Below are 18526 nucleotides of genomic sequence, written 5' to 3'. Positions count from 1 at the left end.
GTAATAATTCTTCATAATGCAACTCTTGATTTCTTCCAGCCATTTTGCAGTATTGTCAAATAAACATGAATCTTTACGATAGCTGGTGTCTTTCCAAATCTTTGAAATAATGAGTTGCAACAGCTGCTACCCAAAACACAATTTGCAGCACCGTTCAAACAGGAAAATTATGACATAAAACATGCCATAATGCATTACACCTGTGGCTACAAAAACATATTCCCTAAATAATAACTCAATGAAAAGTAATGTTTATGTGATTTATTAATGCTTCCAGAAAAGGGGAGGGGGAGACAGGTGTGGTGTGTTTGGCCTTCTGTACATATACTGCAGTGGTAGTAAAAGTATTTCACATGAGTCTAATGGTATCAAGATTACTAGATGAGAAAAATGTACAGTTGTTCCAATGTAAAATTATTACTCAGTTTCAATTTGTTGATACTAACTCCTTAACCTACAGTTAATGTTTCCACAAATTCACCCTCTCAAATCACAATTAGACTGTGACTTCCCCAGTTTGCAAAATAAAATTTCTTACACAGTAGCTCCTCTGCAGTTGATTTAAATGTACTTGCTCTAGAAACTCTAAAAAGTTTTCTTGGCTTCTCTGCTGCATCTTTCATATTTTGAGAGACATATATCTGTGCTGAAGTTATAATTTCTGCTTCTTTCTATCTTTTCTTCATTTCTGATAGGAACTTTTTGGATTGAGGAAACTTTATCCTAGTTACCTGAGCTTAGCCTGATCTACATTTGCAAGTTTCATAACCAAGTCATGTGTTATGTGCATTAAGTAGCAGTTGCTCATTTGCAAGAGCAAATGCTGACTTAGCCATCATCATCCTTTTGTTTTAAACAAAGTGTATGTTTCATCCTTTTTTGGTAGGTTACATAGTTCTGATCTTAATAGAGAGCAGTACTACTGGTTGCATGTTGGGAACAGCATATACAGAATGTATCTCCTTACTCAAAGACTGACTCAGGACACTGCATTCCCCCCCCCCCCCCCCCCCCTATTGTGTTACACACAGTTGTTAACTTCACAAAACAGGAAAAAAGATTAAGTCCTTTTCTTTGAAAAGTGCCAGCACATTAGCTACAGAAAGAAATGTGCGATGTGTATATCATGACTTTATTTAACTTTAATAAGGGTGTCATATGTTGCTCATTTCTACATCTACACCCTGAACCACTATGAAGTACACAGCAGAGAGTATATCCCACTGTATCAGTTATTAGGACTTTTTCTCATTCCACTCATGTGTAAAGTGTGGGAAATGTGATTGTTTAAAAGCCTCTGTGTGTGCTATAATAAATCTTATATTATCCTCACTAATGCTATGGAAGTGATATATACGGGGTTGTAGTATACTCCAAGAGTCACCATTTAAAGCCAGTTGTCAAAACTTGGTCAGTAGACTTTCTCGGGACAGCTTCTGTCTATCTTAAGAGTCTGCTAGCACATTTCTTCAGCATCTTAGTGACACTGTCACCATTTGTACTGTCCTCCTCTGCATACGTTCAATATCCCCTGCTTGTCCCATCTGGTAAGGGTACCACACACATGAGCAATATTCTAAGATGGGCTGCACGAGTGATTTATAAGCAATCTCCTTTGTAGACTGTCTGCACTTCCCCAGTATTGTACAAATAAAGCAAAGTCTGCTACCTGCTTTACCCAATACTGAGCCTATGTGACGAGTCCACCTCATGTCCCTACTAAGTGTTACATCCAAGTACTTGGGTTTACAGATTCCACCTGTGACTCGCTAATATTACATCCATGGGATACTTTGTTTTTTTCATTTTGTGAGGTGCACAATTTCACATTTTTGAACATTTAATGCAACCTGAAATCTTATCAAGGTCGGACTGAATGTTTGTACAGATTTGTTCAAACTGTACTTCGTTGTAGAGAAATGCATCATCTGCGGAAAGTCTTGATGTTACTATTAATATTACAGTGATATACACTACACTAACATTACATTAATGTAAGACTCAGCATCCTCCCTACCAAGGAATCCTCATCCAGTCACATATTTCCTCTGATACCTCATATGATCATACTTTTGATAATAATCATACGTGGGGTACAGAGGAAAATGCTTTACGGAAATCAAGAAATACTGCATCTTCTTTACTGCCTTGATCCATGGCTTTCAGAATGTCATGTGAGAAAAGTGCGAGCTGGGTTTCACATAATCTATGTTTTCAAAATCTATTTCAGTTGGCATGGAGGAGGTTGTTCTGTTCGAGATACCTCATTATGTTTGAGCTCAGAATATGTTCTAAGATTCTACAACGAATGGGTGACAAGAATATCAGGCAGTAATTTTGTGGATCACTTTTGCTACCCACCTAGTAAACAGGTGTGACTTGTGCTTTCTTCCAACTACTGGGCACTTCCCCCCCCCCCCCCCCCCCCCTTCGAAGAGTCTATGATGGATTATAGTTAACAGAGGGACTAACTCAGCTGCAAATTGAATATATAATCTGCGAGGAATTCCATTGGGCTCAGAGGCTCTGTCCAATTTTAACAATTTCACTTGTTTCTCAATGTCACTGACACTAACATCTATTTGACTCATCTGGAAAGACTGCATTCAGTTGGCAAGGTGCCTCACCACCGTGTGCATCAAGCATATCACTGGTGTCCTACCATACACAAAACTGTTCTTGATGTGGAGACCAATTCAGGCAATACTCCTGGGTTTTCCTTTGTGAACGAACATCTGAATAGAGAGTTAAGCATTTCTGCTTTTGCTTTGCTACTCTCAACTTGAGTCCCAGTTTCAACCATGAGTGACAGAACACCAATTTTAGTGCCACTAACAGCCTTCATAAGTGAAAGTTAGTGTCCTGTCCTGTGTTGGGTTTTGTGAAAGATCATTTGACAATATTCTGCTGCAGTAGCCACTGAAGGGTTCACACAATGCTCTCTTGACTGCCAAATGCATTTCATTTAGCATCTCTGTACCTATAGACTTATGGCTTCACACACTGCTCTTTACTGCCAAAGGCATTTCATTTAGCATCTCTGTACCTATAGCCCTATGGTAATGATGTGGACTGTGTCATTTTACATTCACAATGCACATTAATTTGTACATTTGGTCACATTCTGATCATCATCTGAGGGATTTTTTTTTTAGTTAGTAATTCCTACCCACTATCTTTTATATGTTACAGTAATAGAAATTATTCTATGAAATAGGAGGTGTTGTCGAGGAGAAACTCACTCAGTTTGCTATCAAATTTTACTTTGCTGTCTGTTAAACATTTTATATCACCGGGTAAATGATCAAAAATGTTTTCTGCAGCACTGCACCCATTTCCGTGCTACAAACAACCTTAATGTGGAGTATTGAACATTGTTTTCCCTTCTGGAACTGTAACTATGTACCTCATTGTTCCTTTCAAACTGTAGTGGATTATTTACAACAAACTCCATGAGGAAATAAATATATTGTGAAGCAATAGTCAGAATGCCCCAATTCTTGTACAGATGGCTACAAGATGACCATGGGTGAGCACCACATATTATTCTTACATCATGTTTTTTGCACAATGAAGATTTACTTCCTTACAGGTAAGTTACCCCAGAATGTTACTCCATATGACATTACTGAGTGTAAATAAGCAAAATATGTCAACTTGCCGATTTCTCTCTCCCCAAGATTTGCAATGATTCTAAGCACAAACGTGGCTCAACTACTCTGTTTTAGCAGTTCGAAAATATTTTCTCCAAATTAAATTCTCATCAATATGGACCCCTAAGCATTTTAAAGTTTCCGCCCTATTTATTAGTTTCTCACCATGTGTTACACTTCTCATTGTAGCTCTAGATATGCGGAACTGAACATGTCGTGTCTGTAAAATTCAGGGCGAGACCACCTATAGAAAACCAATCAATGATACTTTTCGCAACTTTATTTACCATTTCTTCTGTTTTGTGTTTGTACGCTTGGACTGATTACAATATTCGTGTCATCTGCAAAAAGAACTAATTCTGCTTGTTGTATATTAGACGGAAGAATTTTCACATATATGAGGAACAGCAGTAACCTAAGATTGAACCTTGGGGAATTCCACGTGATTTCTCCCCAGTCAGAATTATGTCCATAGATTATTTTGCTTGAATTACTAAATACAATTTTCTGCATTCTTCTGGTTATGTACAGCATTATCCATTGGTTGGCTATAGCATCAGTCTCATGAAACATCAACTTGTCTAGGAAAATACTTTGATTCATGGAGTCAAATGCCTTAGATAGGGCACAGAAAATACCAACCAGTGCTATTTAATTATATAATGCTTGTAAAATCTGGTGAGTGAATGTGTAAATGACATTCTCTGTAGAGCAACCCTTCTGAAACCCAAACTGTGATTTGCTAAGGATACTATAATTAATGAGGTTGGATACTATAGTCTGGAGCATAGTCCCCGTTATAAAATTCCTCCATGATCCCCTTAGCACTGAATAGAGGATCATGGAGGAATTTTATAAGAGGGACTATGCTCCAGACTGAACGCTGAAAGGCATAATCAGTCTTAAATGATTATGATGATGATGATGATATACTATTCAAGAACACATCATCTTTTCAAAAAAATTGGGGAATCATGTCAGCAGTGAAGCAGGTTGCTATGCTTTGTTTTATACCTATTACGCAGTAGTCTCTGTTTCTTTACTGTGACTGTATAACATGGAGGATCTCTCCCATGATAAACTGTGCTATTAATTTCAGTTCCACTTAATTAAGCTTTATCACATAAAGTTCAGATGACCTGTTTCAGTTTTGTATTGCCTGGCCTAAAACAGGTTCACACACAAGAATAGAAGAAACTCTTCTCTGTTTCAATAGTGAGAATCTCTATGCAATAATGCCACTACTTCGTTTCCTAAATTAGCTGAAAGTGTATCATACTCGAGCGAATCAAAAATCAACACTGCTTGTACTGAGTTCCTATTATCAAACTAAAAAAGATGACGAGTTGGCACTATGGTCTCTATAGCGATCGCAATTTGTGCATGCAAAATATTGACGACTTAATTCTGAACACCAAAATTGACAATGGTTCTTTTTCTCTATTTTTATTAGATATTTTGTGGCGGAGAAACTATTAAGTTCTTTCGGAAATAAAATTTACACACAGAACACACACATCTTAAAATTAATATAGGAAACTTATCAATTTACAAAATAATTCGCTAACACCTGACGTGAGTGTTTATGACTTTTAGCTTTACACATGTAAGTCACGTTTCGCATCATCATAAACACTGCCATGTAATAAGGCAAATTAGTAAATCTAAATATACGGTATAAGACATTTTTTTTAAATTTCTGTTCTTACTTCGAATATCCTGTGTCTACGGTCTTATCCTCCCCGCGCATTTCTCTTCCTCTTACAACGAACTTCTTCGCCTATATGTACATTTCAGAATTGTAGACTCAAAATACGCCACAACAGAAAGCTGTCAACACAGGATAACGGTATATTTGTAAGGTATTTCAGCCGACTGCCACGTTTTAGGCATCGCTTGAATTCCCAATACGGGAATTAGCAATAGGTCATTGATTCATATTTTATTAGTATCAATAATTATCTTTCCTCTAAGTTTTTTAAGTGACTGCTCGTATTCCCCCACAGAAATGTTCAACACTCCAACTCTTCATTTTTAGATGCTTGCAAAGATTGACCTATTCTATAAAGTGACCAAGTAGCATACTGCGAATCTCAGCCCGCTATGTCATCATTCACAGTTCTCTGTAACTCAAAACAAAAAGCAAAAAATATTTATTCAAGTGGTATTCCTGTCCTACTATATGGTGGATTTAGCACAATACTCCACCTTGACTAGCCACTCAGTACCTGACGCTTCCATTGTTTTGGCAACATTGCGCTTCGGCAATCTGCCGCGCGTAGCGCTTGAATCAAACTCGGATATACTTGTTTTATCTTTGAATTAACAAGTAGTGGTGATAAATAAGTATTAAAAAACTAGTGATTAAACATTCTATTCGTACCTGCAGAAAGGAAAAACACGCAAAATGTCTGTCATTGGAAAGGTATCAATAGAAAAGTCATCCGTAGCCTATAAGCTTTGCTGATTCGGAAGGAAAGTGATTTATTTTTACATTCACGGCAGTTTCAGAGCAATAAATTAGGTGCCTACAATGATAGGTGCGAAATATCATCTAGTAAACATGAGGTATAACGAATTATATGAAGTGCTTGATTTCGGCCTGGGTTCCGTAATCACCGCCATTATGAACTGATCTGGATCTTAATGAGTTTTTATACAGTTCTTCACCAAACAAATCACAGTAAATGAGCGGAAATTTGAATCTCCATAAGGAAATTTGCCAAACCGAGTTGGATGGTTTGAGTCTTGTTCAATCGCCTAATAACATTAAACAAGCCCTCAGTCTTTCAAAAGTAAAACTTCCACCTTGAACCGTAAAGCGCAACTGATTTAAAATTCAGTTTAAAACCATCACATTTAACAAATAGCTAATTTTATCGTGATGAAAAAGCAGAATCTGTACCACACACCCAACTAATCAGTGTAAATTAACCAAAAATAAATCCTCATTGCCTAGATGAACTGTAAGATAGTAACTCCTTTTACCGGTGTAGGCGCTAGGACTTGCATAGCATATAAATGTGTTTTTCACATAATCCATTAATGTGATGATTGACATCTTTTTTTTCAGCCCGTTTTATATTCGTACTGGAGGAGCTCTTGTTCCTGGAGAGTTCGAATAGGTAAGCAAATAGTTTCTCTCCCCCCCACCCTCGAATATTCGATATGTACATGGAATTGTTTTATTTATTTACCACTGGATCGACATGACACTATGTTCTAGAACGATAATCTTTCTGTATGACTACAGCTACTGCATGCTATTACTTTATATAAACCTAGTCCCTAAATCAAATATACCTAATTTGTTGGATAAGTCAGTTTAAAACGCCGGGAATCACAAGGGCATAGCCCTTCCCATAGGACCATGCTTTATCAAACACTGGAGACCCTAAAACAATCTTTGTGTGAAACGCAAGTTATATTTTTTCATGTTCTTATATTTATTAATTTTGTTTGCATTTTTATCTGCTGCACTGCATTTTAGCTTCAGCCACTTACAGTAACTCATTAGGATGTTTGAAGAAGATACTAGGCTACATCTGTGAATGCAAATATAATATAATTTTTGAAGTTCCAGTACATTTTATGGTTATTCAATATGCATGGACTTCGGTGTAGATAATGACTTCTTTATTTTTAAATCTTAAATTTGTTGCAGATTACTTAATGATGTGAACATTAAATTATTGAAAAATAATTGTCATTCTGAGTCTAATACTAGTTGTATGTAGGTTCAACAGAATTTTTGTTTTCTGTGAAGAAAAATAACTTTCCTGATGAAGATGATGCCACTTTGCTCAATGTCTGCCTAAGTTTGGCTTTTAATGGTAGTAGAAAGGGCTGTGAAATTTATAAGTTGAGTATCGGCTACCCTCATACTAACTTGCAATGCAGGTCCCCCCCCCCCCCCCCCCCCCACGTAATGCTATCCTACATGGTTATGTTGATAACATTTTAAACTTGGTTTTAGTGTTTTAGCTGATAATATTAATATGTATGTGTTCACATGTAATGATAACAGCAGCCATTTTGGGAATCAAGTGTTAACATGACTATGGGTTTGACACCACAGAGAAATCCAACAGCTTTGTTTCTACACTGTTAGTAATGTTTGAGATTAGTTTGTGTTGTTGTGACCTGTATCACCACTACATATTTCAAATTTGATTGGTCTGTGCATGACAATGTGTGGTACCAATATGTTACAAATAGCCATGTGCGAAAATGTGGTTTTTCTGAGGGTTCATATCTTGGTTTCAGTTAATCACAGTGATGAGGGGTCAAGCGTTTCGGATAGTTCATGGGCTGGTGACCATTTGTATACCTATCAGAAAAATGAGCATACTATAGCTATCCAATAGTACAGGATCAAAATTTAAAAATTACACACTTCCTCCAGGCAAACTTAGCAAATCGGTTGGCTATTTTGCATTGGGTGCACCTTAGACAGCGTCTTTAAGTACGTTTTGTTAATGGGCGATTCCTGAGAAAACTCCAAAAAATCATGATTTTTGGACACGGAAAGTACCAGTTGTGGAGATGGCCATTTTTATGATTTCTATTCATGGCAGATCATCAAAATTTTTGCCATATCTTCTTAAGGTGAGATTCTCAGTGAACTTGAAACTTCGTTCAATATCATCATCATTGACTGAGATCCCAAGGTTCAAAGTTACCACACATACGCATGCAATATCAAGTATGAGCTGTAAATTTAGTTTTATTATATCTTGCATATTATGATACAAAAGCAAACTTGATGTACAGATTGTGAATGTAATATCATTTGTACTTTATCACTGCAGCATTAAATCTGAAAGAAATACCATATGATATTAAACCAGTAAGTCTGATAAAAGCTGGAGGTGAACAACATTGCAATGAATATCGTGAAATAAACCCAATGGAGCAAGTTCCAGCCCTCCATATTGATGGACACACTTTGGTTGAATCTGTAAGTTAACACTTTATGTTTATTTTGTTTGTGAAGCATCTAATACCAATCATTTTATTTATAACATACTATTTATATGATTAAAATGTTTAAAGGACATTCTGTATCAAAAAATATAATGACTATATAATGTAAATGGATAGATAAAAAAATCTATCCACCAAGCAGTGGCAGGAGAACACAAACACACAGAAAGGTTTAACTTTTACAAGCTTTCAGAGCCAGTGGTTCTGACTTCTGGCAGAAGAGTTGAAGGGGAAGGAAGAGGGTTGAAGAAAAAGGACTGGATAGGTTTAAGGAAAGGGGGTACAATTCAGAAAACTACCCAGAGCCCCGGGTCAGGGAAGACGTACCGGATGGGGTGAGAAGGAAAGACTGATCGTTGGGGACTGCACCAGGTGAGATTTGAAAACTCGAGAGGTTAAAGGTGCAAGACAGGATAATATGCAAAGCAGAGATTATTAATAAAACATACTGCATGAGTTAATAAGCAGGTCCGAAAGTGAAAGATGTAGAAAACAAAAATAAAGTGAAGAAAGGAGTAGTTACTGTGAAGAAATCCTGAAAAGGAAGGAATTTAATGTAAATTAAGGTCAGGTGAGTGTCGAGAACTGAGGACATGTTGTAGCACTAATTCCCACCTGCGGAGTTTTGAGAAACTGGTGTCTGGGGGAAGAATCCAGATGGCACATGTGGTGATATAAGCACCAAAGACCAGCTACATTAAACCTACTAACAAACAACAGTACTTACATTTTGACAGCTGCCATCCTTTCCATGTCAAACGTTCCCTCCCATACAGTCTTAGCATTCGGGGCAAACATATTTGTACAGATGCAGACTCCTTACAGTGATACACCAACACTCTCACATCGCCTTCACTGGACGTAATTATCCCAACAGGCTAGTTCAAAACCAGGTTTCCTGCGCCATCACAACTGATCCTAGTACTGATGATCCTTCCTAAAATCAAGAGCACACCACTTGTCACCCAGTATTATCCTGGTATTGAATGTATTAATCAGCTACTTCGACAAGGTCGTGGCTTCCTAAAACCATGCCCTCAGGTGAGAGCCATTCTGTCAGATTTTGCCCACCACACCTAGAATAACTTTTTGTCGTCCTCCTAATCTCCGCAATATACTTGTCAAATTCTGTGCCTCTTCTGCACCCATCTCCCTACCCTATGGCTCCTGCCCCTTTGACCATCCATGATGCAAGACTTGCCCTATGCACCTATACCAGCCCTATAATTGACAAAACATATACTATCAAAGGGAGAGCCACCTGTGAAATGGGTGTCATATACCAGCTGTAATGTAAACACCATTCGACCTTTTACATCGGCATGACTACCGCCCAGTTATCAGCAAGGATGAATGGGCATAGGCAGAGGGTGTGCACCCGCAAAACACAATATCGTGTTGCTGAGTGTGCTCTACAACATGACAGCCATGACCTCGGTGCCTGTTTCACAACACGTGCCATCTGGATTCTTCCCCGGCCATTAGTTTCTCAGAACTCCGCAGGTGGGAATTAGTGCTACAATATGTCCTTGGTTCTCGCCATCCACCTGGCTTTAATTTACTTTAGTTCCTTCCATCTTAGCATTTCTTCACAGTAACTACTCCTTTCTTCGCTTCACATTTTTCTACATCTTTCATTTTCTGACCTGCCTATTTTTCACCACCCCCTCCCACTTCTGTTACATATGATGCACTTAGTTTTTCCATTCTTATTAACTTGTGCACAATGTTTTAATACTAATGTCTGTCTTGCATATTAACCCTGTATTCCACCTTTAAGCTCTAAGGTTTTCACATACTGTCCAGTGCAGTCCCCAACAATCAGTCTTTCCTTCTCATCCCGTCTGGTGAGTCTCCCCTAACCCAGGGTTGCAAACACTACTTTTTATCAGTGAAATTTTCAGTTGAACATTTTAACTCAAAGTTCAGTGATGGAAAATAACAAAGAAGACCCATGTGTTTATATAAAAACAATACATTGTTGTGGGTGTACATAAAATGGATGCTGCCATATGTAGGGTCATAGGCTTAAAACCAGTTGGAGCTAAAGTAATTTTTGTGTGTAAAATATTTGTGACCTTCTGGTGTCATTTTGTTTGTCGAAGCAGGCTATTGAGTATAGCTCATTGCCGTATCCTTCAAAGTGTGCAGCCTTTGTGGCACCTATCAGTCCTGTTGTGTTGTATTATTCCTCCAACCGTTGTAAACTTAATTCTGCTTAAGGGATCCTAATGAACTATGCTCAACAAAATAATAGCACACATTGTGACTATTGGCTATCAAGCATTGAATGAAACCCAGAAGATAAGTCCTAATTAGGAAATTTCATGCAAGGTTAATCATAGTAAATACATTCAGGTTGCAAAACAATGTTCTTCTAATGAAAAAGAAAGAGAATGCCATTAAACAGGGTGCCGCCTCCTTCACTCATCGAATTACAAAGTAAATAATGGGACTCGGATATTATCTAAATCATTACAGTGCACTCCCTTAGCCCAGTTAGAAATCAAATCACTACACCATACCCGGAAAGCAATGGAATGTAGTCAGTTAAGCAGATATCCCTTCACATGCAACTCCCAAAAATCCTATATTTTGCTATGGATTTCTAAATGTTCAAGGGGTGTAGTTCATAAGGTGTCTGAAGAGTTTCTGGAAGTTTGTTAAGATAAAGATTTGTCTAAAGTTCAGAATAGTGCAGTAGACAGTAAAGGAGTCAAAGAATATAATAACCTTCATTAAGTAATATGCATAGAAATAGTTGTGTAGTAATACTGCTTTTGAGTAAGCATGTTATTAAAAATCTTAATGTTCAACAACTCTTTTAAGATTATTGTTAATACGCAAGGTCGGGGAAACATACATTTGCAGATATTTTCATTCCTACCAAAACAGTGCCATCAAAGAATTTCAGGAAGCAAGATAATTAACAGATGCTAGCTAAAGTATCTGCCCATCAACACTCATTGACACAAAACTGAATACATTACTATAAATAATTTTGGCGTTTTAAACTTGAAATTTCAGATGGTATTGTTGATTTGTTTTCTACGCTGACGAAACATCCTTCCATCATCATACGTACATAGGGGGTCTGTCAGCAACTACTGAGGAGGAAGTATGCAATGTTGAAAGGCAATTAAAGAACAAAAACTCAGCAGGTTTAGGTGAAATCCCAATATGTGTGCTGAAAAAATGCATAAATGGTATCAAAGCTCCACTAATAGAAATCATAAATGAATCCTTCAAAACTGGTTCCTTCCCTAACTATCTGAAGCATGCCAAAATTTTACAAGTTCACAAGAAAGGTGACATAGAAAATGTTGAGAACTACAGGCCAATAGCCCTGTTATGCTTTTCCAAAGTGATAGAAACAACAATGAAAAACAGGCTTATGAGCTATCTAAGTAAATTCAACCTCGTCTGCAATGACCAGCATAGTTTCAGGCCTGGTAGAGGTACAGAATCTGCAATAGCACAGTTTACAAAAACAGTTTTAGAAGCACTAGAGGAGAACGGCTATGTAACTGGTCTTTTCCTAGACCTGTCTAAGGCATTTGGTACAGTTGACCACCAGAAGCTGTTACATAAGTTAGAGGCACTAGAAGTAAGGGGAGTGGTTCTCAAATGGTTTCGTTCATATGTAGAAAACAGAGGACAGTCAGTAGAGATCACACATGTCTCCAGTGGATCAAAGTACACTGAGAAACATATATCTGATCCACAATATATCAATATTATGGTCTCTCAAGGAAGTGTACTGGGCCCAGTATTGTTTCTGGTATATATAAATGATTTCCTACAACATATCAGCCATGGAGAGAAGATATTGTTTGGTGATGACAGCAACATAGTAATCACAAGTAAGACACCAGCACAGTGCTGCAAAATTCTACTGAAGTGCTGAGGGATGTTCACAAATGGTCTGAGGAAATCAAAGTAACTCTCAACATAAATAAAACAAATACAGTATGCTTTAGATTGAACAGAAAACAGAGTTCCTTAAATTTTAAACTAGATAACATCTCCATAGATAATGTACCTACAACAAAATTCTTAGGGTTGCACATTGACAGCCAAATGAAGTGGAATGAACATGCTATGAAACTCTCGAAAAAGATATCCACAACATGTTATGCACTTGGAGTCCTTTTATCGGCATGCAGTAATGAATGTTTGAGAACTGTATACTTTAGTTATGTTCATTCAGTAATCAGGTATGGTATTATTTTCTGCGGGAACAGTGCTCAGAATTTACAAAGAGTATTTAAAATGCAAAAGAGAGCAGTAAGAATTATAACGAAAATCAGTAAACAGGCTCACTGCAGAGAACTTTTCAAAATGTTAGAAGTTCTAACTGTTCCTTGTGAATTTATATTCCAAACCATAGTGTACATCAAGAAAAATATAGAAAATTGTAGCACAAATAGCAGTTTTCATAACGATAGTACAAGAACAACAAGTCAGTGTCTTCACCTAGACAGGAAGAATAAACATAAGACTCAAAATAGCTTCTTGTATGAAGGTGTAAAACTGTGTAATAAACTGCTGCAGAAAGTAAAAGAAACAGATAACATGTACTGCTTTAGGAAAAAATCTTAAATTGTTTCTGCAGGAACACTGCTTTTATATTATAAGTGAATTCCTTAGTACAAAATGATTGTAAATAACTTGTGTTTCACAATATTTAACCACATGTAACATTTCGATAAGGAGCAAAAATGATTGTAAACAACTTATATGTCACAATGTTTAACTACATGTAACAAAAAACTGTATAAATATATGAATGTACACAAACTGACAACATCCATACATTTTAAAATGTCCACGGATGGCTATGTAAATAAATAAACCTTCAGTGCATACATGAAATTCTCCTCCATGATTCATGGACTGGACTGTGCATTGCTGTGTCTATAAGTAAAAAAGTCATCCCAATATTCTTCATAGAAACAGTCAGTTTCGAATAGTATTGTGCCACCTTACGCTATTTCATGTGAGACCCAGCCAAATGCGAAATTAACAGTGCTTAGATTTAGCTAAAGGGCTCAATCTCGCATACAATGAGGTAGTTCATGAAGTGGCTTCAACCAACTTTCTGTTCAAAATATTTGCATATTGTGTTCCTGCATATTCTCCTAATATTATCTCTTTACATATTTATGTTGAATTAATAGCATGGTACAAAGTTTCAGTGACTCTATACGTATTGGCCTTTGATGATACGAGTTGCAGGAAATAACAACAGTGTGACATAATTCATCACTGACATAAGTTGTCTCAAATGTCTTGTAAATTATTTTGCATTTTTGTTTTGTGTTGATTGTTCTTTTGTGTTAACTGGTGTAACACATTGAAAAGTTCCCAGAAATACTAATTTTTTTTCTTTAACTGAAATATTTTGTAGCTAGTCTGGCCCAAAACAATTGACACACCTTTTACTATAAATTTATTTATTGTCTTTGGATCATGCTATTATAAAATTTTAAATCAGTTCTTCTGCTTCATCTCAAACTGTGGCAAGTCAGTTTTCAACACTGTAAAAAAAATAAACTTTCTTAAAACCATAAGATCACTTAGTTCTCTTTTCTTATACTTCTTCTTCTTCTTCTTCTCCTGTTTCTTTCGATTAGTCTTGAACTGCAATTTATTACTCTGTATTGCAATTTTACAATAAAAACATGGGCTGTCTTGATAATATGTCTGTTCTGCTATCATGTTCATTTGCTGTTGGTTAAAAGTTGCCTTGTCTGGCACTGTGAATGACCACCTTAAATCAAAAAGACGATTCCACTTGTCATGATTTGCATTAGCTTTACATGAAACAGTAAGAAATACATTTGTATCAATATACTGAATCATAAATATCACAAATGCATTTAAATATGAGTATTTTATCTCTCCACATGAATGTAAAGGACAGCACTGTCACCAACACAAATTTGTGGCATTGGAGTTTCTTGTCACTTTTAATGAATGCCAGTAACTTTGGGATCTGCCCTGAATGCTTCTACAGTTGACTAATATTATGTTTCCATTTTCTTTTTGTGATCTGCAATGATGTTTATTTCACTTCATAACAACTACAGGTGACCCGTACATGGCTCCTACTTGTAGCACGTGTAACTGCATGGTTAGTATAAGGAAAATGATTCTCTAACATAAAACATCCTCATCTGCATGCCACACATGAATAATAGTTTGCGAAATGTTGTGCATGCCTGATTGTTTATGGGGTACCCACAGTTCTTCACCAGACGAAGCAAGTTAAGAAATCTGCACCCAAGGCCTTCATAAAGTTAGCAGAACCTCTTGTGTAAGCCTTGAACTGTGCTCCAAACCAGATTGACAGAGCACTGGGGATGATGCTACAAATAGTGAGCTGTGCTTTTATCCCTGTGGTAGGGATAAGGAGCCTTAACACCCTTAATCTGTCACTGAAGATAGTTGAGGATGGGCTTTGAACCCAGACAGTAAGCACCATGGAAGCTGATATGAGCCACAGCTTGCAGCTTGTTGCACCCAGTATGTTCAGTAGATGTAAGCAAAGCCACCTCCGCATCTCAGATGCATACAGGTTCCACACTTGACTCCTTTCCCGATCTATTTGATATTCCTCAAGCAGCTTCATCATCCACCTAACATTGGAGCTCCCAAGTCAAGAACACACATATGACCTTTTCCTAGAGATCTACATCCTCACCACAGTCCACTATTCACCCACAGTTGGGGCCAGCCATGGCAGCATCAGCATTCACAAGAAATTCATGGTGCTACATCTGATGCCCAAGAGACCCATGGAAACGACCTAAGACTATCAGCTGGAGCAAGTGCAACTTTTAGCTGGTCATGAATGTTGGACAATGACCCCTGTACTCATACACAAAAGCATAGTCCTGGACATGTTTAGCTGGTAATTAAATCTAATTATCATCATTTGAGTTTGGGTTCATTCACATCATTGTCTGGTACCAGAATTTTCACAAATGTTACTGCTGAAACTTATATACAGTTCATTAGTTAACAAACCTAAGATGATATTCTGCTCTTAGAGACAAGTAGTTCTATTTTTGTCTTACAGCCTCACAACGCAACTTCCAAAAGAACTTTCTTTCAGTCTTTACTCCTAAGAATTTAAAATTCAGTACAATAATGGAAATTCCTGGATGGGGCATTATGTAAAATAAGGGAAAGGCAACCACTCACCTATAGTGGATCCGTGTTGGAGCACAAAACACTTAACAGAAAATTGTATTCAAACTTTCAAGCACTAGCTGTTTTTCTAGATATAGTACACACATTCATACATGCAAGTACCCATGGCCACCGGAGTGTGCACTTGGGTGTCTATGTAGTAGTGTGTGTGAATGAGTGTACTGTTGATAGAAAAGGAACTAGTGCTCGAAAGCTAGTGTGAATGCTGTTTTCTGTTATGTTTCGCTGATCCATGCATTAATCTTCTGTAGGTGAGTGGTTGCCTTTCCTTATTTTACAGATTTAAAATTTAGTTTAATTGATAAATCAGCCATTACATATGGCTGAAAAAGCACTTTGGTCTATAGGTGTATGTGAGAATTTTATTTTGTTTTGCTATGACTCATCTTCATTTCCTGAACAGCAAATACCACTTATGTTTATGCTTTGCTCGCATTGACATAAAAACTGTTATTCAAATGCTTAATCACAAGATCCATACCCAAACTCTCTGCACTATTTTATTATTAAAATCAAATCATTAACATATATCAGGTAATGGAAAGAGCAAGTGAAGAACATAACAGCTTTTCCCCATGAATTCCACACAAACACTAAGCAAAATAATGCAAAGCTAAAGACAGCAGAGCTGTCACGTTCAGTAGACGTGTTGTCCAAAACAATTTACTTTTCCATTATTGTGGAATTGGCTAATGCTCCATTTCTTATGACACTATTGTTTGACAGCCACATAACTGATAGAACTTTTTGGTGTAAACATATATTGTGTTGTGCCTGTTCAGAATGTTTGCTTTGCTGTCCTGTTGGTAGGACTGATCAAAGGAACCCAGTTTCCAGGTGATCTATCATACAGGGGCGTGTTAAAAAGTAATGCCTCCAAATTTGTTATGTGAAAACTTTTGAGATTACAGTGTACTTATAAATGGTGGAAAAATCCAATTTTTTTTATTACTTTATTAAATTCTGTAGTCTTTCCTGATTACATTGATACATACATTATAGGGTTTCAAATGGAAAAATTACCTACCAGGTGTACAACTTCGCTTCCGCCGTTTGGCCAGTAGGTGGTGACACCAGTAAGTAGCGGTTGAAAGAAACAGATCGCACACGTCAGGCAGTTAGCTTGGACCTTGGTCAACGTAACCTCATTCAAACATTAGTTGATTTGTGTCTGCATTATAAAGTTGTTCTTGATTGAAAATGTCAGTTTACGAGCCTAATTCTTGTCATTTGTGGGAGGTCTTACTGTTTTGTTTCAATATGAAGAAAACAGTGGCCGAGTCTCATCAAATGCTCTCAAGTACGTATAGTAAGGATGCTATGAATGAAAGAAGGTGTCGTGAGTGGTTTCAGTGCTTCAAGAATGGTGATTTTTAACGTTGTAGACCAGCATAGTAGTGGAAGAGGAATGTTTTCGAAGATGCAGAATTGGAGACATTGCTGAGTGAAGACTCACGTCAAACTCGAGAAGAATTGACACAATTAATGGGAGTGACACAGCAAGCCATTTCAAAACGTCTCAAGGCTATGGGCATGATTCAGAAAGAAGGAACTTGGGTCCCGTGTGAGCTGAAACCAAGAGATGTTGAAGAGTGTTTATGTGTTTGTGAACAGTTGCTTCAGAGGCAAAAACGGAAGGGATTTCTGCATCGCATTGTGACCGGGGACGAAAAATGGGTTCATTATGATAACCCTAAATGCAAAAAATCATGGGGATATCCCGGCAGTGCTTCTAAGTCAACGGCCAAGCCGAATATACACGGCCCGAAGATCATGCTCTGCATTTGGTGGGACCAGCTCAGCATTGTGTACTACGAGGTGTTAAAACCAAGTGAAACAATCACAGGTGCTTATTATCAAATGCAATTTATGCGTTTGAGCAGAGCATTAAAAGACAAACGGCTGCAATACAGCGAGAGGCACGGTAAAGTGATTTTTCAGCATGACAACGCTGGACCCCACGTTGCAAAAGAGGTCAAAACATGCTTGGAAACATTAAAATGGGAAGTACTACCCCTCCCGCTGTATTCTCCAGACATTGCTCCCTCTGACTATTACCTGTTTAGATCAATGGCACGTGGCCTGGCTGATCAACACTTCCGATCTCATGAAGAAGTCACAAATTTGATCAATTCGTGGATCACGTCAAAAGATGAACAGTTCTTTTGACACAGGATACGTACACTGCCCGAAACACGGGAGAAAGTAGTGGCCAGTGATGGAAAGTACTTTGAATGATACATGTGTAATCAATTTGTTTCATTAAAGCCTCAAATGTTGGGGAAAAAAACGGCAGAAGCAAAGCTCTACACCTTGTATATATACCAAATTTTAAAGTTATGGTCATATATGTTGCCATGCCCCCTTTATTTATGTTACAGAAACCAGTATTATTTTGAGAAGAACTGTGAACTTTCTGTTTCCAGTGATTATATGATGAAACGTTGTATATGCTGGTAACAGCACAGGTTTCTAGTGTCTGTAAATGATCATTTTTGCTAGTACTTAATTTTGTTTTGCTGAAGCAGTTTGTTCATGTGTTACTGAATGTTTTGTTGCCCAAGTGCTACATATATTTATGGAAGTACATACCCTGTAGTGTGTAATAAATACAAACTATCCCATGCATCAAGAAATTCAATAAAAGGAAATTTTATGGTAACCAGTTC

General features: G+C 37.3%; 2 protein-coding genes across 4 annotated transcripts in view; one reads left to right on the top strand and one right to left on the bottom strand.

The window, feature by feature from the left end:
- Positions 1–5899, bottom strand: part of LOC126187397 (protein O-mannosyl-transferase 2) — a 191214-nt gene extending 185315 nt beyond the window's left edge. For 2 of the 3 annotated variants that reach the window (XM_049928455.1, XM_049928454.1), the window contains exon 1: positions 5363–5685. Coding sequence is in view for 1 of the 3 variants with exons in the window: in XM_049928454.1 (XP_049784411.1) it covers positions 5363–5403 (41 nt within the window). In the remaining 2 variants the exon portion in view is untranslated. Of the gene's footprint in view, positions 1–5362; positions 5686–5861 lie in introns of those variants that run through there. The other variant, XM_049928456.1, reaches the window with a different exon arrangement.
- A 15-nt stretch (positions 5900–5914) lies between these two features.
- The window catches only part of LOC126187398 (probable maleylacetoacetate isomerase 2), a 58752-nt gene continuing 46140 nt past the window's right edge, over positions 5915–18526 (top strand). The window contains exons 1-3 of the mRNA XM_049928457.1: positions 5915–6078; positions 6727–6778; positions 8465–8613. Of these exons, the coding sequence (XP_049784414.1) occupies positions 6061–6078; positions 6727–6778; positions 8465–8613 (219 nt within the window). The 5' untranslated portion in view covers positions 5915–6060. The remainder of the gene's footprint in view (positions 6079–6726; positions 6779–8464; positions 8614–18526) is intronic.

Source organism: Schistocerca cancellata, chromosome 5 (genome assembly GCF_023864275.1).
Source record: "Schistocerca cancellata isolate TAMUIC-IGC-003103 chromosome 5, iqSchCanc2.1, whole genome shotgun sequence".
NCBI lineage: Eukaryota > Metazoa > Arthropoda > Insecta > Orthoptera > Acrididae > Schistocerca > Schistocerca cancellata.
The sequence above is the reverse complement of the archived record's forward strand: the minus strand, read 5'-3'. Positions and strand labels throughout refer to the sequence as shown.